Genomic DNA, 21,682 nt, shown 5'->3' on the forward strand with positions numbered 1-21,682 from the left:
TGATTATTCCCCTCATTTCCCACCATCATAAGATCTCCCTTCTAAGATGCATATATATTTGAAATAGTAACATTACACCTCTATAAATACTCCTAATATCAATCTCCTAATTACATAACTAATAACATCTCTTAATTACACACAACTTGCTTAGTTTCTCAAAAATCTCAAATACTATTATCTTTCTTTTATCACTTTATTACTTTATCATAGATCATGTCTGCATCCCTTTCATTTCATGCACCAACTAAAAATTATGGTTTTCCTAGCTCATCAATTGCATCAAAATCTTCTATAAAATGTGATTCAAACAATCGAAACTCATTGTCGTTTGGTACTAGCCAAAGTTTAAGCACTAGCAAAGGCGATAACATCAACTTGGTGGCCACTCATGTGGCCACTAGATTGCCTCCTGTAGTTGCTCCTCCTCCTCCACCTACGCCGAAAAGAGAAGAAACAAAGAGTGGTGGCAAACTAACTGCTTGGACAAGCATTAGACAAGAAAGATGGGAAGGAGAGCTTCTTGTTGAAGGCGAAATACCCTCATGGCTGGTATGTACATACTATTAATATAAGCTTAATAAAAAACTTCTCCATCATTTATTATTTGAATTTAATTAACCAAGTGTTCATGTATATCATCATCATCATATAGACGACTATATTTAACACTATTGCATTGCAAAGTATAACTTGTATGTGCAAATGGCCAAATATTTATTATCATCATTTCAATATGCTAGGTTAACTTAAATCATTTTTGACTTTTAAGCAATTTGCTTAACTTGTAGCTTAATAGAAAATGATCGATAACCACATAGAAATTTAAGATTCCGTCTCAAAATCAATTGAATAGAATTGGAATCAGTCATTAAACTTATACTCTGTACTTTTTATATACACACCTTCTAATTGTTCTTTTATCGCTAAATATAACACTTTTTTACACATACAACTATACAATTAGGGAATGAAATTCCCACCACTTAGGTTTACGAATGAAAAGACACTTTTTTTAATACAGCCGTCAACCTAATCATTATGCCTGCTATTTAGATGAAAGTTGTCTATTAAATCCCATTGAAACAACCATAATTAAAGTTACATACTACCTTTATTTTGTATTATTTGTGAGATATAAAATATTCTAAAGTTGCAAATAATATGAAACGGAGGTAGTATATTTTAATTATACTCTTAATACATATTCAATTGCACCTTAATGAAAAATCATTTATATATATATATCAAAAACCAATAATAATAATGCATGTTGAATAATGCAGCGTGGAACATATCTAAGGAATGGTCCTGGCTTATGGCATATGGGAGACCACCAATTCCGGCACCTCTTCGACGGCTATGCCACCCTTGTTAAACTTCACTTCGAGAACGGAAGGCTGGTTGCTGGTCACCGGCAACTCGAATCAGAGGCGTATAAAGCGGCAAGGAAGAACAATAAAATTTGTTATAGGGAATTTTCAGAAACTCCTAAACCTAAGAATTTTCTAGCTTACATTGGTGAATTAGCCAATCTATTCTCTGGTGCTTCACTTACTGATAATGCTAATACAGGTAATTTTTTATTAAATATAACCCTTCATAATTAATTACATGTCCTCTTAATGGAAAACACTATTATACTTCAGTACAAGTTTACTTAATAATAATAACTAGTCATGTTCTTACTATTTTAATATATGTATACATCAATATGATTTACGTATTATATGGTGGTATGTTACTGATGAGTGATGACCTAAATTTGGTCATCAAGGTATAACACATCTTTTGTTGACAAGTGCCAAAATCAAACTTTAAGTGAAAATCAATTCTCATAAAATATTAATAGACTAATTTTTTAATGCATTTAGTTATGTGATTTAGTAAAATTAATAAGAAAGAGGTAATAATGAATTGAAGCACATACAATGTACATCAGGTAAAATATCACAAATAATTGACATACATAATGTGAGAATTACGAAATATTAATCATGTCGTAAAGTTTTCTTATATATATACATGTGTATTTGTAGGAGTCGTGAGACTTGGAGATGGACGGGTAGTTTGCCTAACAGAGACACAAAAAGGGTCGATAATAATTGACCCTAACACATTGGAAACGTTGGGGAAATTAGAGTTTGACGACCCCTTTCAAAGGCTACTTTTACATTCAGCTCATCCTATTGTAACAAAAGATGAGATGTTGACTTTGCTCCCAGATTTGGTCAACCCTGGTTATCTAGCGGTCAGGATGAAAGCAGGATCAAATGGACGGCGAGTGATTGGGAGAATCAATTGTCGCGGTGGGCCCACCCCGGGGTGGGTCCACTCTTTTCCGGTCACTGAGAATTACATAATTGTGCCGGAGATGCCCTTAAGATACTGTGTAAAGAATTTGTTAAGGGCTGAGCCGACCCCACTTTACAAGTTTGAGTGGCACCCTCAATCTAAAGCATTTGTGCATGTTATGTGTAGATTCAGCGGAAGCTTGGTATGTACTAAGCTAAACTACTCTTCTCTTATAGTAATATAGTATACTATTTCAAGGCCAATTTTTTACTTTTTTAATTGGTAAGGAGAACCCTGATCCGACCTCAACTTTATGGGTCAGACACTTGAAAGTAGAGGGGAAGGTAGGGAAATCCATTCTCTTAAGTACCCTCACTTGGTAGGATTCGAACCCTAGACTTCTATGATATGAGGTTAGAGCCTTACCAAGTTGACTTGAATAAGTTTATGTATAAATATTGTAACATAAATCATAGTATTATACATTTAAAAAAAAAAAAAAAGAAAAAAAATTACATCCGATGAAGATTAACCTTAAAATCACAATTGCATGAAAATCGATATATCAATACGAAGTATAACTGATTTTCACTTGTCTAAACCCTGCAATAACTACACATACTACTACTATGTCTTTATATATGGATCTCTATTTCGTACAAAAATGATAAAACTAAAAAACTTATTTTTCTTTGCCTTTCTAGTTAATACTTTATTTGTATATTAGTATATAATTAAAAGTATAATTAAACATCAAATGATGATAATTAACCCATTCTGAGTTTATACATGATATTTGTAGGTGGCTACTGTTGAAGTGCCCTTGTTCTTGACATTTCATTTCATAAACGCATATGAAGAAACAGATGAAGAAGGCAACGTAACCGCAATCGTTGCTGACTGTTGTGAACACAATGCAGATACTTCTATCCTTGACAAGCTAAGGCTCAAGAATTTACGCTCCTTCCTAGGTGAAGATGTTCTTCCAAGTGCAAGGTATTATATTACAATTATAAGCACACACACTAATACTGTATTACATATTTACATTGCATTATTGTAAGTAGTAATTGTATTATGCGGGTTATGAATTATGATAACATTATAATTTCATGTTTAAATGCTAAACGACCTTAAGTTTTACTAATTCAATATAATATGAAATGTTTACTGAATTGAAACTATATATAGACTTAAAGTCGCATACTCTTAATTAGATATAAGTAGTAACAAGTTGAATTTTTATTGTTTCTTAGATATTAAACATGAGATAAATTATAATATAATATCTAGAATATCTTGTCATATAAATAAAATGATGATAATTATGGGTGCAGGGTTGGTCGTTTCACAATTCCAATGAATGGGATGCCATATGGGAAGCTAGAGGCAGCGTTGGACCCAGAGGAGCATGGGCGAGGCATGGATATGTGTAGTATTAACCCTTGTTACTTGGGCAAAAAATATCGTTATGCTTACGCTTGTGGAGCTCGTCGCCCTTGTAACTTCCCCAACACTCTAACTAAGGTACCAAATCTACATATACTATGCATTAATTATATGCAAGTATCAATTCGTGCACTACATGTACAATACATGAGTTAGGTGTACTTAAGTGTATAATTAATACTCGCATATAATTATATGGTGGAGAGAGCATACACTATCAAATATACGAAATGAAATGTAATTATATTTAGCTAGATGAAGCCTAGTCACCAATTTATTATTTGGCTATAGTGATTTAAATAATTGTTGGACCATGTATGACAAATTGTCAATCATGTCACTGTTGATTTTCACCAATAATAAAACAAATTAATAAACCTAATTCAATAAAACACAATCAAATCTTAGTAAGAAAAAGTGCTAATTTTATAAAAACTTTTTGTTACTTTTATATAAAAATTAATAGATGACATGATATGACTTGCATATAACCATTTAATATTTGCAAGTGTAGTAAACGTAAGCCTAAAGAAAATTTGTGTAGATATGGGTTGGCCAATCACAATTTATTTAATGGTTTTAATTAATTTGTTTATAAGTCAACGGATTAATTGTTTTTAGCTATTGTATTATGCTTCTAACTTTATTTCCTTGTGTTAGTCACATTTTATATAGCCTAACGAATTTGATCTATAATGGTGCAGATTGATTTGGTTGAGAAGAAGGCAAAAAATTGGTATGAAGAGGGTGCTGTGCCTTCTGAACCTTACTTCGTGCCTCGCCCTGGGGCAATTGAAGAAGATGATGGTAATTTCATTTATATTCCTATACAAAAAGACCAATGGATATCAACTACAAAGATTTTAAATTTTAACTAGCTAGTAAAATTTTATTATTGGAACTCTAGATGACAGGATTAAATTTTGTGTCACGTTACCATTTTTACGAGTTTGGGATCTCTATGAACCTAAATTGATCCATGATAATTGAAATTTCAGAATATTAGCCGAATCATTGTTTATATTTTCTGATAAATAAAACTTATATTTGAAACGTATAGCTTTATACACCCATCCAAATGACTTTAAGAGTGATTTTGTATAATAACGTAGTAAGCCTTTAAAGTTTATTAAACTTAAAATTCAGCATAAATTGATAATATGGGTGAATTTTTCAGGAGTGGTGATATCAGTGGTTAGTGGAAAAAATGGAGAAGGATATGCATTGGTTCTTGATGGCTCGACCTTTGAAGAGATTGCACGAGCCAAATTTCCTTATGGTCTTCCTTATGGTTTGCATGGATGTTGGATTCCTATGGATTAGTTTTCCTTTTAACATATTCTATACGGCTAGCTACAAGCTACATATGTACTCGCTCGCCTCCAAGCCTAGGAACAACAACAACAAAGACTGTTATGGTAAGAGTTTGAGCCAGCTATCTCCGATGAATATCCCTCCAATAAAATTCTATCATTTACTTTAATTCGAGCCAAGAGGCCAGTCAACGATATGGACTTGCACGGTTGCACCTTATAATTATCTCTTATGTCACTTTGTGGAAGTTAGTCTTCAACTATATACATGTTTGTACAATGTACATATGTTTACATGTAAATACGTTATATATAGTGTAAGGTAATACCAGTCAAAAAAAAAAAAAAAAAAAATATTATACGAAGTATAAGGTAGTAGCTTCATGCAGATAGTTTGTCCTTCTGTATGTACTTTGGTACTTAATCTATAATTTTATGCTTACACTTCATAGTTCATAGGTTTTTGGGGTATGTTTTTCATCTGAATATCTGTCAATTATATACAGACTGCCTCCTGTAGTATCTGTATCTGTTGTGTTTTCATATGAACTTATGTTGTTCATTTTCACATATAAAAGAGCCAATTATTAGAGTGATATCTATTTGATTATGAGCCCCAAAATCATGACTAAATCCCTTCTTTCTCCACGGTGGTGTACTATATGTAAAGCCGTGTAGTGAATCGGATCAACATAGTTAAGCCTATCCTCAAGCTGTCAAGGAGCATCTTCATTGTAAGCGCAGGGGCAAAGATATAGCCTTAATTATACCATGTACAGAATACTAGTAGTACTTACTGTAAAATTGCCATCCTCAGGATCAACTTATCAGCGAGTGATGATCGCGAGAATGTTAGAACAGGTTGCTGGCCCTTAAAAATGGCGTTTTCCCATTCAGTACTTTGAATAGCAGTGACAGAACTGGTGTATATATACATTCTGATCTCATACCTAAATTCCAGGTAATTACACCATTATAAAGTTGTGAAACACTAAGCAATACCATACATTTGTTTTTTTAAAAAAAAATAAGGAAGCAAATTTTTTAATCATCATTAAATTAATATCAACGAATGTATTCAATATATATCAACAAATGTATTCAAAATGTATCCTGTCTACTATACAATATTGAGTAGTACGTACAAAATTGTTGGAGTAATACATTGACATTTTGCCAAAAAGAAAAGAGGAATTGTGTTCAAAAAGAAAGGGAAATTAATCTCTCAAATCCAATCTTTCTTGAATCAGAAATGTAAAAGCCCTTAGCCATAGATGGCAAAGTTTGGCAGCCAACATATATGTTAACTTCACAGACGGAGTGAGTGTATAAAGAAGGCAGCCGATAGTTTATTTGTGAGAAATGATTAATTTCTCCGGTAACTCGATGATGGATCGTCTAATTACTGACTTCAGAGAGAATCTTGATCCTTATTTCTGGTCGGTATATACAGCATCAACGTCATCAAGTTCGAGCAATTTAGACATCAGCTCCTTGTTCAATTCCATAGCTTCATCATCTGCCTGCTCACAGAAACATAAATATGAGATAAGGGGTTTCCGAAAATTGCTTCCTGAATATGACAAGATATCATGATTGAAAATCTCACTACATTCACTCCTTTTCTACTTGGGGCCATCACAAGAAGAGTAACAGAATGAGAGAAAACAATCATGCTTACAGAGCAGAATGAGGAAGTGCCTTTCTGATCATACTGTGATAAAGTTGACTTCACCCAAATGATATCTATTTTACTGAGGAATTCTTACTCCTTAGGTATGTGCTATCATCGGCTTAATGATGATAATAGTAAACAGCAATGAAGACGTTGGTGAGAGATAACTTTGTTAGCACAGAGTCTTAGACTCAAGTTCACATAAAACTTCAGAAAGATTGATCTCCCTGAACCAGCTTACAGCCTTTCAATACTCTAGAATTAGCTATAAAAAATTGTATACTTTGTATGTATCCTAATGATTCAACCCCAGAATAATTAGAAAATTATCTACATGATGCTTATCGTTTTCTGTGGCAGACATCAGTGCTTGCAGCTGAATTCTTCCATTGAAAAGTACAACTCGTCAATAAATTTCAATACTATAGTAAATTACTCTGTATTAATTGCCAAAAATGTACAGAGAAACTATAGGTGAAAAGAGACACCTAGGATAAACTATGCTCCTCTAAATTAGCTTACTTTCCAATTCCAGCACCATATGAATTGGAGACAAACATCACTAGCTCCCTTTCAAATTCTTCTTACCAATTACCCATAGACTAATAGGCATAAACTTAGGCATTACTTGGATACATTGTACGTAACCATCTTCACAATGGGTGATTCCACTGAAAGCATCACTTCAGTTGGCCTCCAGCATATGCAGTCTGTTACGCAACAAGTTTCTTATAACAAAAATATCTACCTTCAATTACAGACATCTTAAGTGGTACAGTCTTTTCAGCGTGAACAGCCTTATTTGTCCAACATACACTACATTGTTAACATAAGAGAACAGAGCCAACTGGCCAAATATTCTTAGTGAATTAGTGAAGACAGTTCTGGACAAGTGAGAAAGAATAGTGTGAAGCAATGTATAAAAAAGCTAAGGCGCACTAAAGTGAGGGGGGTTCTGCTGCGCCTAAGGCGTGCCTCAGTGCGCCTCTTTGAAGTGAGGCGCACTATATGGGCAGTTACAAAATTTTGGCTGAAGTGCGCCTTGGGTGCGCCTCGGGCGCTTTTTGTGCGCCTAACCCAAAACGCCTTGCCAGACCAAAATAAGCACTCACCCTGATCGCCTTGCGCCTAGGCGCGCTTTTTCAAACACTGGTACTATGAAGAAAGTTAACATTCCAGTACACAACTAAAAATAACTAAACATAGAGTTTTTCTGGTCACATCCCAATTTGTAGAGTGATAATATCAAAAAGGAGCCTGTCTTCCTAAACAAAGGTCCTCGTTAGGTTCATTTTCTTCCAATTCTATAAGCCTTGATTGCAAAACTAGGATAGCATTTCCAAGGTCGAAACAGTTGCTCCGACAGGCTTGACTACTTAGACTTATAGTCCTTATACTCCTATTGACCTCGCCAGACCCTCATTATTCTTAAATGGGATTATGTCATAAGTAATTAATAAATGATTAGATAAATAAGAAAGGTTGGAGATGAAAGATTAACAAAGAAGGCAGGTGCCCACACTGAATTGAAAAGGTTTCCCTTCAGGATAATGGGGGGAACAACAGATGCCTCCTCTGCTTCATAGACAACCACAAAAGGAGAATTCTTAGATCACAGCTTCCAATCAGTTAAATTAGGGAATGTATAAATAGCAGGGTCCTACTCATATGTAGCACATTCATCCCGACCCCCAGCCAAACAATACAATATAAAGGCCTCCTTCCCTGCTTGCAAATGTTAGAACCACAGCGAACAAAGAAAAGGGTTATTCTGCTTCTTACCAACCAATTCTAACCAACTTGAAGGCCACCTTTCCTTTCCTGCCATTTACAAGGCTGTCCAGGCCACTTCCTTATCAATAGAACAGACCTTTAACACACACATAGCCATTGGACTACATTAATTTACCATTGGCATGCATACACCTGAATACCTGATGCAGTCTAGTGGGGGGCAGAAAATGATCTTTGTCATTGGCTAGCAGCCAATATGGAGTTCTTGTATTATGCCATATCTAAAAGCATGAGAGTTAATGTCCCTTTCACTTCTAATCATCACAAAGGAGCTGCCTGAATCTTATATATAAATAGGTCCAAATACACAAGTCACAGCTGATAAGAGAGTTTCTTTAATCACCTTCATTTATTGGCCTATCAAAGCTCCTAAAAGTGCTTCAAACAGTGAGATTTAGTGAGCAGAAGTCAAACACAAGAAGGAAGGAGATCCTAAAAATTACACACTTTTGCAATGACACTTTCTTTCGATGCATCTATGTGAAAAGCATTCTAATCCCACACTCTTGTTAACAATGCATATCATATAGATACAGATCTAGAGTATTGAGGCTACACCCTCAAATGATTCAGGATTATATCATGGCTAAGTCAATTTTTCCAGGGGCTGATGAGTAAAAAATTGCATTTTCCACACCAAATTTTCTATTTTCAGCAAAACAGCATTAAGATTTGGAAAACTGGCATCCTTACAAATATTCCTATCCAGAAATCAGAGCAGAGTAACGAACAGTGTAAGAAGCACCTCAATCCAACACCATATCTAAGCAGATGGGTGGATCATGGTAATTATTTATACGCGTAGATACAGATCCATAGTATTGTGTAATAGACTGAATACTGTTAAATTACTCAAACAAAATAACAGGAAAATATAGAGAAAAAGATTGATTCTTTGATTAAAAAAAAAAAGATTGACTTTTACAAACTACAATAGCAACTTTAGGTTGCAAATCTCCAAGGTAGCTTGAGGTTACTACTCTCCTAATAATGACTTGAGCTCACAACTCTCAAAAGTCAAAATGATTCATTCCAAATTCTGCCGGTCTTTTCCTTTCCCCTCTCTTTGTATTTATACTAGGCTAAAGACTATTAATCTAACAATACTAGACTACCCATATTGCTCCTCCTTAGGTTAGTTTATTGAAGCAACACCCTCAAACAATTCTGTGTGGACAGTCTTCAATGCAAGTTGTGCATGATTGGCTAAATCGATTTGTACAAAGGATGTGTGAAGAAATAAACCAAGTGTCCATAATCTTGGGCCTTAACCATAAGTGAGTGATAGAGTATATAACATAAACCAAGGGTTTACCATAATCTTGGGCCTCATCACAATTTCTAATTTCAACAAAACAAATTTGAGATAAGTGATAGAGTATATAACATAATCTTGAGCCTCAACCATTAGCTTACTGGTGGTCCTAAATGGATTGCAAGAATGGTTATTGGTGGTCACTGGACAGCAAATTTATTGCATTTACAGAAGTTGATTCTTCTGAGATTCCGCCATTTAGAATTATGCACCAAGGTAAGTAAAAGTTTAGTTGGTCTACTAACATAGTATCAAGAGCCAGCGTGAGTGCGTGACACAAAGGTCACGGGTTTGAATCTCATCCACCCCTCCTTTCAAAGTGGAATATTTTGCGCAAGGTATGCGGAGGGTTCTCATGTGAGGGGGCGTGATAAAGTATATAACATAATCCTGGGCCTCAACCTTCGGCTTAACCTTTTGGTTGATTTGGCCCTTTACCAATAAGAATCACAATCATACGATCACAGAGACTTAATTTAACAAAAAAATGCTATTAAAATGGCATTAACTTACTATAAACTAATATCGTACCTCAATAGGGGCAACTGGAAGTAGCTCGTATCCATTATCGGGCTCGAAACTTATTCCTTCATCACGAAGCTTTAAGAGTATAGAAGAGTAATTTTCCGCTGAACATACAATTTTATAGTACCTGCTCTTGGGAAGAGAATTAAAGAACAGGAACTCAGAAGAGCGGAAATAGCAAACTGTGAGGAGGCATAAGGAAATAGCATAAATTGCACATCCAAAATACACCAAACTAGTTCCCTGCTTAGAATGAATCGAAAACATTATAATACAAGGAATTTCATAAGACAAATTTAACTTTCTGGTAACAAACAATCCATAGAGAAATAATGTCTACACTACCTCTCTGCCTGATCTTCTTCCGAGTCGTCTTCATTGTCTGGAGGTTCAATCACATCCTCTGCACCAGCATCCAAGGCAATTCCGAGAAGCTGGTCTTTGTCAGCATCACTAATTTTCACATTTACAACACGAGCACGTTTGAACCTAAATACGACAGAACCAGAATCAGCCATCTTGCCACCACAGTCCCTCACCACCTCCCTAACAGCAGCCACTGATCTGTTTACCTTGTCAGTTGAAACCTCGACAACAAAGCCAACCCCACCATATCCGTACACCTGATATAAGTGGAGCAATTAAAGCTCAGCAACAAGTTCAATGATAACCAAAATGTAAAAGGAGAATTTGAACAAACGCATTTTCGGATATAAGCATATGAACCAAAACCTCATAGACTTTCTCAATAAAGGCCTCCTGTCCCTTCTCAGAAGCTTTCTTAATGTTGCGCTCAACAATCTCCTTTGGGACATCAAGCTCCTTGGCCTTTTCAAACACAGCAGCCAAAGCTGTATTGGATGCAGGATTTGGACCTCCTTTCTTCACACTACAAAATTTGTCAACTTATTACAATTACTCTTTCACAATATGCTATATGCCGCTAACAGAAAACATTAAAGACAGAATGGAAATAAAAGACTTCATAATCAAGACATGGAAAAAGGTGCCATTACAAAAGCATGCATCATTTTAGAGCAAATAGTTTATCGTCCCAAAATAAGCTAGCTTCACACTCACTAAGGCTATGTTTAGTTCACCTTATTTCATTACCTTATTACTTATTTCATATAACATCATAGGGGGAAAAAAAGTTCAGATCCAACCTTAACATTTTATTTGCAGTTTTTTATCATTGAGTATCTTTAGTTTCGTACAAGAACAATTATGAAATTCCATATTTGGAAAATACACATTAATACAAATCTAATAAGACCTCATTTGATGTACTTTTTCCTAATGGTTTAGTGTACATACAAAGTCAAAGTTTAGTCAAATCATATTAACGACAAACTTTTAAATAAATCGGATGTACAATAAAATATTGTACATCCGTTTATCCTAAAATGAGCAAAAGTTACCCAAATATGAATAAAAGTTACCCTAACATAAATAAAAGTTACGAAGTATTTATGTTTTATTGATAAAAGTTACCCAAAAAATTGTAATAGAAACATGACCCTGATGTACAGTATTACTGTACACCAGATGTATACAAAAATTACTCATTAAAAAAATTCATTTAGATCAAATCAGACGAGCAATTATAAGGTGAACTAGACATAGGTAAGTGATACCTATTCACTTAACAAAAGTGATCAAGATACCTTCTTATTACAGCTACCAATAAACATGGGTGAGGATTGTGGATCACTTACGCAGATACAACTTCTTTGCCGATCTTTGCATACAGCTTTGCCTTCTTTAGATCTTGAGCCCCCTGCAAAACATCCACTACTACACTTAAGAAGAATAGAAGATAACAGAATAATACTTTTCAAGCTCCAGCCACACTAAGGATGTTAACAAAGTAGAATTTTCTTTACAAACCAACAATTAAAGATCCCGTGGGGCTAATTTAGTCAGTGAATTCGAATCAACGCTCTAAATCAGTGAAAATGCATGCATAATCCAAAGCTAATAAACCAAAATGGTTCTAAATTTGATCTTGTTAAACCTAACATTTAAGTGAAAAAACCATGATGTTTCCACCTCATACCCACCTTATTTTACTTATCTATTTCTTCTTAAATCCATAAGAGTATCATAGCCCAAATCAATTCATAAATTATTTCAAATATTAGAAGCCTATTAAACTCAATGGCTTTGGAATCTCAGACCCAAATCTCTGCCAAGCATTTCATCGAACAACTGGTGTGCAACCACATCAAAGTCTAAACGCAACACCATATGTCAATCAAATAAGCACATTGATAAGAAATTCACATAACCCATGTACTAAAATACAAAACCCAAGTAAGATTTTGATCATATTTCAACCAAAAACACAAACTCACAAAAATCTACCATAAAAAATCAAAATTGAGTATGTGCAACTACTAAAGATTAGCAAAGTAAATACCTTTCTAGTAGCAATTTTGGACGAGCGTCTACCCATGCAAAGAGGAGAAGATGTCCAAATCGTTCTGACAGAAGCACTAGGATAATCACATTGACGAGATACATCATGGGGTAGTAATTGTGAACCCCATAAACTTGATGATGAAAAAGTTCTCCATATCTTGCAATTCCCTGAAAATTTTGAAAAGAGAGAAAACAAGATTAATCAATCGAGTTTTAGAGGGGTTAAATCTTAGCAATTAAAGAGGAAGAAAGGGGAGACATACAGTGGAGAGAAGACGAGGAGAGAGAATGGGATTTTAATGGAGAAATTCTTTGAAGAACAGCGCCAAATGCTCGAATTGAAGAAGATGATGTGCTCATTTGAACGGGTTGAGTTGCTTGCTAGTTTTCCGAGGCTTTGTTTCTGCAAATTTGTCTTTATTTCTGCTGCTGCACTCTGCCGGAAGAAGATGAAGTGCTCGTTTAATGTGTCTCTTTGTAGTTTTACTCGGAGGTACTCCTAGTCCCCTACTCCGTGACAAATAAAACTGATACGGTCATACGGAGTAAGATAGTTTCACCTAGGATGAGCAAAATATGAGGGTACTCTTGACAAGGAACCGGACCCTATTAGAAATCATAGAAATCGGAACTTGTACAGGAGAATTCGTGTTGAGTAGTAAAACGGAGAACCTATTATAACGGGCTTCGGTTTAGATTCTCAATTTTTTGGAACCGGAATCTATAGGATAGCTTATAATTCGATAAAATTTTCACTTAAGCTCAAATCATACTTCAATTCAAGCCTAATTTATGATAAATAAAAATAATAGTTATAAATACATGTTTTCAATTTGCTAAACATTTATTTTTGATTTGTTGTATTTGCAAGTTGTAAAAAATATAAATTTACGACCCTTCAATTTTTATTGAAATAACTTTGCAAAAAGTACAAAATATATAAAAGGATAGGTACATGATACCCTGTACCAAACTGGAATCTATAGGTTACGCTTCCGAATCTCGTTTTCCAAGAACCTGTTGCAACAGATTTTAGAAATTTTAATATGGTACCCTATTATGCTCACCCTGTTTCGGGGTTTTTTGTGATCTCCTCGGATACTGGTCACGCTCTACTGACAATGAGACTCGGACACCTGCAAAACAACGAATATTCCGTTTATCGGAATATTCGCCTCCGACGATCAAGTTAGAGATCGAAAATCGGAAAAGCTAGAGAGAGAGAAAGTAGAGAGAAGTTGAAGCTCTTTAATGCTCTACGTTTTTGTTATGTCACAATCCACCCCTCCCATCATAAATGATTGGGGTATTTATAGGGGTGGGAACATGTGCCCCTCTAGGGTTTGTACCCTAGAATGTCGTGACGTGATTGGCTGCGCAATCAGGGGTCGCCACGTGTCATGGGGGCGCCGTTTTACGGCTTTCAAGGGTTTCTCGGGATTTGCGCAATCAGAGCCTTTTTCTCTTTATGATGTATTGCGTATTTAAAGATAGCTGACATGTGTCACCCTGTCAGGTGGACACATGTCACACTCTCATAGGGCCACGTGTCGCCTTCTTATTGGGCCACGTGTCACTATGAGATTGGGCCACGTACCTGGGGTATTTTTACCCTAAACATTTGCCCCTCAGAGGGGGTGGCTCGTACACTTACTGGGCGCCTCCTCTGATCTTGCATTCTGGACGTCCTGGTACTCTGGGTTGGGTTTACCTCCCATCTGCCCTGGACGTCCATATACTTTGGACTCAAAGCTCTCTTTGCTACCTGGACGTCCGTATATTTTGTTCTGGACGTCCTCGTAGTCTGGAGTGAGCTTGTCTTCTTGCTCATTTGGACGTCCATACTTTGTACTGGACGTTCTCGTACTCTGAGAGAGGCTTAACTCCTGGTTCATTTGGACGTCCACATACTTTGGACTGGACGTCTTCATACTCTGGGAGGAGCTTATCTCCTAGCCACCTAGAGCGGCCTCAGCACTGGGACTAGACGTCCTCCTATTTTGGTCTGGACGTTCTGATACTCTGGGAGGAGCTTATCTCCTAACTACTCAGAGCGTCCACATATTTTTGAAATGGATTGGGCTTCCTTGATTTCAAGCGTACTCTATGGTTCTTTCATCATGCTGCGTACGTCTGAACTTTCCCCTTTGGACTAAACATCTGGGAATTGGGCGGACGCATTTTCCTCTTAGATATTTTTAAGTTCTGGAGACTAAGTGTTGAAGGTGTAAATCTTTTGAATTTGTGACTTAACTCACTTTGACGTGCCGTCAATTGTCCGTCTGATTTTTTCACAAGTTAACAGAACCCTAACGTCATTCTGTCTCTTTCTTCGAGTAATTTCTTCAAAAAAATTACCGTTTGAATGTTTAGGCGGAAAAGGTGGTTTTACCATTTTGCCCCCATGAGTTCATTCTATAAATATGGGAAGTGAATTCTCATTTTCACACTTTACCCAATTGTGAATTCTAGAGAGAAGTCAGAGCAGTCTAGTGAGAGAAAGTGATTTTCCTTCTAATCTTCAAGAGCGCCGCCGTGAGTTTGAGTTGTCCGGGCATTTTTTGAGTTTTTCGGTCAATCTTCAACAAGACCAAGAACACTTTCGAAGTTTTCAGAACGTACAAAGGTAGGCCGTCTACACTTCTTTCTTTTCTTGTATTTTTTTCTTTTATTTCAATTCTGGATCCATACTCGGCTTCGTCCGACTCTCCTCATGAGGCCGGCCGTTCGCCTGGGACTGAGGAGTCTAGAGTGGACGGAGAAGAGTTGTCTCCTCCTTGGAGTGAGTCTATGTCTGGTGCGTACATACTCACCCCCACTTATTCTTCTCTGTCCCCTCAGGCAATGGCAAGAACAATGCGTACGCGCGATCTTCATGCGGCCAGGAACCCAGACGGTAGTCTGGTTCACCCTAGGGTCCCTTATGACCCTAATAACCCAAGTACCATGGAGGTGGAGACTACCTCCACCACCCAAACAACGACCGCCTCCACTGGCTCTCATCACTTGGCCGTGGAGGTCACTTCTTCTTTCGAGGAACGCCAACAAGCTCAAGGCGCCTCGTCCACTCTTGCTCCGGGACTTAGGTTCCCTCAATTTGCCAGTTCAGTCATGGATGGGGCCGAACTGGTAGCCTGCAAAGACCATCCTACCGATCTTGGGGCGGACGCTGATGGTTCGTCCGTCCCCTCTTCCTCTCAACCTCTACTTCAACTGGGCGGGGCGGACAGACCCATTACAGGAATCTCAATTAGGGAACCGTCTGACCTGCCTATTCGCAACGCCCCTCCTTCGGGAAATCAGGCGGACGCGGCCAAAGACAAAGGCAAGAATCCATTAGTTGAGGAGGGCGTTCCTTCTTCCATGGGCGTTCATAGCTCAAGAGGCCGAAGCTCGGCCGAGGCAGCAGACTTGGACAGGGTGCTGTCTTCAGAGTTTGGGAGTGCCCCTTCTCACCAAGTGGAAGAAGAAGAAGTTGAGAAAGAGGCCGTGGGTGAGACGGCCGAAGGTGAGGCGGCGGCCGAAGAAAACGTCGCCAATATTGTCAACTTCAGGGACCCGTACGCCTGTACGGTTGGAGAGACGGCCCTGAAGTTCTTGAAAAAGGATTTTGAGGAGTACAAGGAGTCCCTCCATTTGGGGGAGGGATTCGAAATACAAGTCCCCAGGAAAGCCATTGCTGTGGCTACCTGGGATGATGAGAAGCCGCGCAAACGGGCGTTTTGCGTTTACAGGGCCGCTTTGGATGTAGGCCTTCGCTTCCCTCTTCATCCATTCGTCCGGACAGTTCTGGACGAATATGACATTGGCCTTTTCCAACTGACGCCAAACAGTTGGTTAAATATTTTTGGGTATTTGGTGACGTGCATCTGCAAGGGTTTCACGCCAGACTTTGCGGTCTTCTGTGAGATGCACTCACTTACTCGGCTGGAGAAGGATACGGATGGTTGGCTCGTCTTGAGCGCGACCAAGGATTACATGGTTGTGGTCGACCGTGTCAGCAAATGGAGGGACTGGAAGCACCGATTCTACCGCATCAAAACCCAAGATGCGGAGTTCAACCTCCGCATGAACAAGTGCCGTCCGGATCCCATTCAGCTCGGACACGGGGACCATAAACCTGACAAGCCGCCCATCCATCCAAGCCACGAGCACCAACTTGAATATTTCATGGTCAACCGAGTCAAGCGGGGTAACAAAACCGAACGCATCCCTCGCCATTGGGTTCCTCTTGCCAATTGGCTTAGGGACACTACCTTCATGTCTGCGTACGGCCTGTACCAGAACATGCCCCAAGGTGGACACTTAGATATATAAACTTTTTGTACGCACGTAGAGTTTTTAGAAAAATATTCTAACACTTTGCTTTTTTCTCTTTGCAGCGGAGGCGTACGCTATGCTTGACCCGGCTCAGAAGGGAGAGGTGGCGATGTCCGAGGTGGACCTTGCTCGATACAAGGCTCGTTTCAAGATGTACGAGCAACTCAAGGAGGTAAACACTTAGTTTATTTTTTGAGTTTTTCTTTCCTCATTGTCCGTTCTGCTATATTGGGAGGAGCCTGCTTCCCGAGTTTGCACGGACGCATTTCGTCCGTTCAGGCATGTTGGAAGGGAGCTCCTTCCCCAATTCACACGGACGCTGTAACGTTCTTTGCCTTGTGTAATTTTTCTAACTTTGCTTGTGTTTTTACAGTCTTCCTCTACTCCGAAGGCAAGGAGGAAGCAGCCGGCTTCGTCCACTCCTGATCCGAACGCATCTAAAAGGAGGAAGATGGTTGCAACCAGGACGCCTTCAAAATCCGCGGCCAAGGCAAAGTCGCAGACTGCTACAACGCAGTCTCAAGGAGAACAGCCCCGGCTGACACAAAGCGGGGTCTCCAAGCCCGTGGAACCTATTGCTGATCAGGTCCACGATTCGTCCATCCCACTGGACGATGGGGGTAAGTCATCCCCGGAAAAAATGACCGGCTCCATCTCGACTCCGCCTGTCGAGTTAGTTAAAAAATCTGATTGGCTAAATGCCAGTCAGTCGGCCAGTGACACTGCTGGCCGTTTAGACAACGAGGGGGACGCCTCTTTGCCGCCCCCTCCCATCAATCTTTCTCCTCCAAGCTTCTCCACTGGTTAGCCTTTCTTCTTTATTCTTGTACCATATGATTTACTTGTACTTGTAAATTTTAGCTAACTTTTCTTGTACGGTCGTCCGCAGACATCTCAGAGGAGTTGCAAATGAGGCTGCCCGGTCAGTCACTGACTGGCGCGGACAGGAAGGCCATGCGCGAGGCCATGGTTCGCGCGGTTCCCCAAGCGCAGCGTGATAAGCTGCGGGGAATCAATGAGGGCTTCCTCGGCCCTATGCTCAACTGTACTGCTGAGGTACGTCTCCTTTTCTCTATACTTTTTCTTTCTAACACTTAGCAAATTTTTCTATATTTGACTAAGTTTCCTTCTTCTGTCCGCAGCTCTTCCTCCGCCTGAACGCCTTCCTTGAATGGAAGGATAAAGAGAACGAGCGGCTGAAACAGTCTTGGCTCGAAATCAGGAAGGCCGAGGATGCTGTGACGGGGACGGCCGCCGTCCAAAGGGTGCATTTTGAGACCCAAATAACCGCGCTGGCCGACAAGGCGGCGCGGCAAACTGAAGACCTGGTCAAACTGGGCAAGGCACTCGAAGAGGAGTCCTTGGCCAGGGAGGCCATGCGGGTTGAGAGGGACGAGGCCGTCCTGGAGAAAGAGAAATGGAGGCTGGGTTTCGAGGCGTCTGAGGCCTTGAAGAGTGAGCTGAAGTTGGCCCAAGCCAACCTTAAGTCTGCTTTGGACGAAGAGAACGCGCTGAAGGCCGAGGTTGAGGCCTTGAGGAAGTCCGTTTCGGACTATGCTGAGCAGCTAAAAGCTCCTTGGCCGCCCAGCGCGGAGGAAATCGTCCGCATTGAGCAAAATGCAGAAGACAGGCTTAGGGCATACTTCTTCGATGCCTTCGAGCTGATGGTGGATGATGGTGAGGCCGCACACTATGAAGAACGCTTTAAGAAGCGACTGAACTATGTCTGCCTCAGGGAAGAGGCGTAGAAGGCCGGCCAGCCTCCTCCAGAGCTGGTAGTTACTTCTCCCGAGTCCGGAGAGGACGAGGGGGAGGGAGAGGATGAGGAGGAGGGGGCGGACGGTGATGCCGCTCCGGCCGAAGACACCAAAGTTGCGGAGGAGCCTGCCAAGGATGATACGGCTAAGTAGAGCTCAGGTCCTCCAGCAACCGTCTGCTCAGCTACCCAGATTTTTCTTCTTTTTTCAGCTTTACTTTACTTAGCTTATTCTGTACTTTTTTTTTTAGGCCGTCTATTTGAGTGGTTTTGTAAACATTTCGGCCGCCTTTTGCGCGGTCAGTTTAATGAAGATTTCGTCCGCCCGTTGGGCGGTTCTTTAATTTTGTTTCATACTTAGCAATTTTTTGCAACGTTGTGCTTTTTGAATATTTTTCGTACGTCTCAATATTATGCTTTTTCGTACGCTCCTAGGGGTATGCCCCTTTATTCGGTGTTCGCCTAGTCCATACTCTAAGATGTTTGATTAACTTGGTAGTTTTTATGCCTTAAAGGGTATGACGAGTAGCAAGTTAATCAAATCATAGTAATGATTGCCCTTGGACTAGGTGAAGCACCGAATCAATTTAATTGGCCGTTCAGCTATCTTTGTACGAGTAGTCCGTTGAATCTATCGCTCGGACGTACCCTAGAAATCCCAAGTATTATCTCAACTTAGAGATTCCTGACTCGGCCGGGCTAAACGCCTAGGTATGCCCTTGCCCTATTTGTAAAGGACACTTGCTTTTTAAACAAGTTCAGAATACCTTGCCTCAACCGTCCGCCTTGAATTGGTGCGGACGCATTGTTCTCTGAATTGAATCAGTTTTTTTTTTTTTTTTCGTGGCCGAATTGCTCCATCGAAAGCAATCTTGCTTCCTTGTTTCTTCGGCCACTCAGTAAGACTGATAAGCCGTGTTGCTATATTGGAAGCAACTTAGTAAGTCATTTCACTCGGCCTTTACTTACAAATCATAATATGCAAATAAAGATAAGTAAAATAGCAAAATAGTTCAACAATGCTTGACTTTTCATTAATTTTGTCAAAAGTACATTGTTGCGGTCGTATGGCTTTGATTACATGGCTCGGTCAATAGACCTAGCTGTATACACAGCTTTTTGGCTAAGTACTTAGAGAAACTTAAACATGATATTTCTTCAGATTGTCAGTGTTCCATGTCTGTGGGATCTGACGGCCATTAATTGCTTCAAGGCGATATGTGTCGTCTCGGACTTCTTCAAAGGTTGGTCTGTGTAGGCCACAATTGAATGTGCCAAAAAGTACGGCCGCAGCTTCTTTGATGCCATGTACAAGGCCAGGCCAAATTTTTCAATTGGGGGGTACTTAAGCTCAGCATTGTGAAGTACATGGCTGATAAAATACACCGGGACCTGATGGCCGTCCCTCTCAGCAAGAAGGACGGCACTTAGAGAATGTTCAGAGATGGCAAGATAGATATATAGCTTCTCATTCTTGAGCAGACTGACGAGGCGAGACAATGTATGCAAGTGAACTTTCAACTGTACGAATGCTTCCTCGGCCTCCTCTGTCCACTCGAACATGGCTTTCTTCTTAATGGTTTGAAAAAAGTAACGGCACTTATCCCCTGACCTTGACAAAAATCTTCCAAGGGCCGCTAAACAGCCGATCAGTCTTTGCACCTCCTTAATTGTTCTTGGAGACTTCATATCAAGGACGGCTTGAATTTTTTCAGGGTTGGCCTCAATTCCACGTTGATCAATCAAAAATCCGAGAAACTTGCCGGACTCAACACCAAATACACACTTCTTTGGATTCAACATCATCTTATGCCGCCTGAGTTCGGTGAACGTTTCTCGTAGATCCTTGAGATGGTCGGCCGACTCTTTTGACTTGACAATCATGTCATCAATGTACGCTTCCATGTTCCGGCCGAGCTGGTCTCTAAAGACTGTGTTAACAAGCCTCTGAAAGGTAGCAGGGGCATTCTTGAGGCCGAATGGCATAACTTTGTAACAGTACAACCCCTACTCGGTCACAAACGCTGTCTTTTCTTGATCTTCTTCCCACAAAGGAATTTGGTGGAATCCGGAGTATGCGTCCATAAAACTCATTAGGGCGTGTCCGGCCGTAGAGTCAACCAAACGGTCAATCTTAGGCAAAGGGAAGCTATCCTTAGGACACGCCTTGTTCAAGTCCGTGTAGTCCATGCACATTCTCCAAGTTCCATTCGGCTTTTTCACAAGAACTACATTGGCCACCCAATCTGGGTAGAAGCATTGCCGAATGAAACCGGCATCCAGCAGCTTTTTCACCTCTGCTGCGGCCACCTGATTCCTCTCTTCTCCGTGATTCCTCTTCTTCTGGCGGACAGGTTTTATCAAAGGATTCACGGCCAACTTGTGCACGACCAGGTCAGGACTTATCCCTGGCATTTCACCAACTTCAAATGCAAACACATCTTTGAATTCTCTTAAAAGCTGAACTAACTCATCCCCAAGCAATCCCAAAGCTATAGTGCCGACACTAACTGTCCGTTCTGGGTGGTTGGAGTCAAGCACTATATCCTGGTGGTTGCCGGCCGGCTGGGGCCTCAACTCATCTGGCCGGCCGACAGTCATTAATTGCTAGGCTTCTTCTGCCATGGCCGCCTTACGCTTCTGGCTGACCTGGTATGCTGGGAGTGAGGTTCCTTCTTCCTTTGGCTCGGACAGTTTTGGGCCGCGCGCTATTGGCTTCACGGCCAGCTGATTACATTCCTTAGCCATTCTCTGACTTCCTTGAATTGTTCCAATTTTTCCGTCCGACCTTTCAAACTTCAACAACATTAAGTGAG

The 21,682-nt window shown here is 39.8% G+C and overlaps 2 protein-coding genes across 2 annotated transcripts; one reads left to right on the top strand and one right to left on the bottom strand.

The window, feature by feature from the left end:
• The first annotated feature begins 216 nt into the window (after positions 1–216).
• LOC145592972 (carotenoid cleavage dioxygenase 8 homolog B, chloroplastic-like) lies at positions 217–5,383 on the top strand. Its single transcript, XM_081649489.1, has 7 exons — positions 217–552; positions 1,287–1,575; positions 2,040–2,497; positions 3,098–3,291; positions 3,633–3,822; positions 4,449–4,551; positions 4,922–5,383. Exons 1-7 carry the CDS (start codon positions 217–219, stop codon positions 5,065–5,067), a joined length of 1,716 nt encoding a protein of 571 aa, XP_081505615.1. The 3' UTR covers positions 5,068–5,383.
• Positions 5,384–6,168: 785 nt separating this feature from the next.
• On the bottom strand, positions 6,169–13,399 carry LOC145592973 (putative transcriptional regulatory protein At2g25830). The gene is made up of 7 exons (XM_081649490.1): positions 13,054–13,399; positions 12,789–12,958; positions 12,085–12,146; positions 11,099–11,255; positions 10,712–10,989; positions 10,373–10,493; positions 6,169–6,580 (listed from the first exon to the last, which is right to left on the bottom strand). The coding sequence occupies exons 1-7, from the start codon at positions 13,148–13,150 to the stop codon at positions 6,488–6,490; spliced, it is 978 nt and encodes a 325-aa protein (XP_081505616.1). The 5' UTR covers positions 13,151–13,399; the 3' UTR covers positions 6,169–6,487.
• Between the last annotated feature and the right edge of the window lie 8,283 nt (positions 13,400–21,682).

The sequence above is a fragment of the Chenopodium album genome, chromosome 18, assembly GCF_948465745.1.
Source record: "Chenopodium album chromosome 18, dcCheAlbu1.1, whole genome shotgun sequence".
Classification (NCBI taxonomy): Eukaryota; Viridiplantae; Streptophyta; class Magnoliopsida; order Caryophyllales; family Amaranthaceae; genus Chenopodium; species Chenopodium album.

What these genes read in the sequence shown, in the direction of transcription:
- LOC145592972 (XM_081649489.1), top strand. Translation starts at nt 217, where the DNA reads ATGTCTGCATCCCTTTCATTTCATGCACCAACTAAAAATTATGGTTTT. An exon ending in GCGAAATACCCTCATGGCTG is followed by an intron (nt 553 to 1,286) that starts GTATGTACATAC and finishes TGAATAATGCAG; the next exon opens with CGTGGAACATATCTAAGGAA. An exon ending in GGCAATTGAAGAAGATGATG is followed by an intron (nt 4,552 to 4,921) that starts GTAATTTCATTT and finishes TGAATTTTTCAG; the next exon opens with GAGTGGTGATATCAGTGGTT.
- LOC145592973 (XM_081649490.1), bottom strand. Translation starts at nt 13,150, where the DNA reads ATGAGCACATCATCTTCTTCAATTCGAGCATTTGGCGCTGTTCTTCAA. An exon ending in CTCCTCGTCTTCTCTCCACT is followed by an intron (nt 12,959 to 13,053) that starts GTATGTCTCCCC and finishes CAAAATTTTCAG; the next exon opens with GGAATTGCAAGATATGGAGA. An exon ending in CCAAAATTGCTACTAGAAAG is followed by an intron (nt 12,147 to 12,788) that starts GTATTTACTTTG and finishes GATGTTTTGCAG; the next exon opens with GGGGCTCAAGATCTAAAGAA.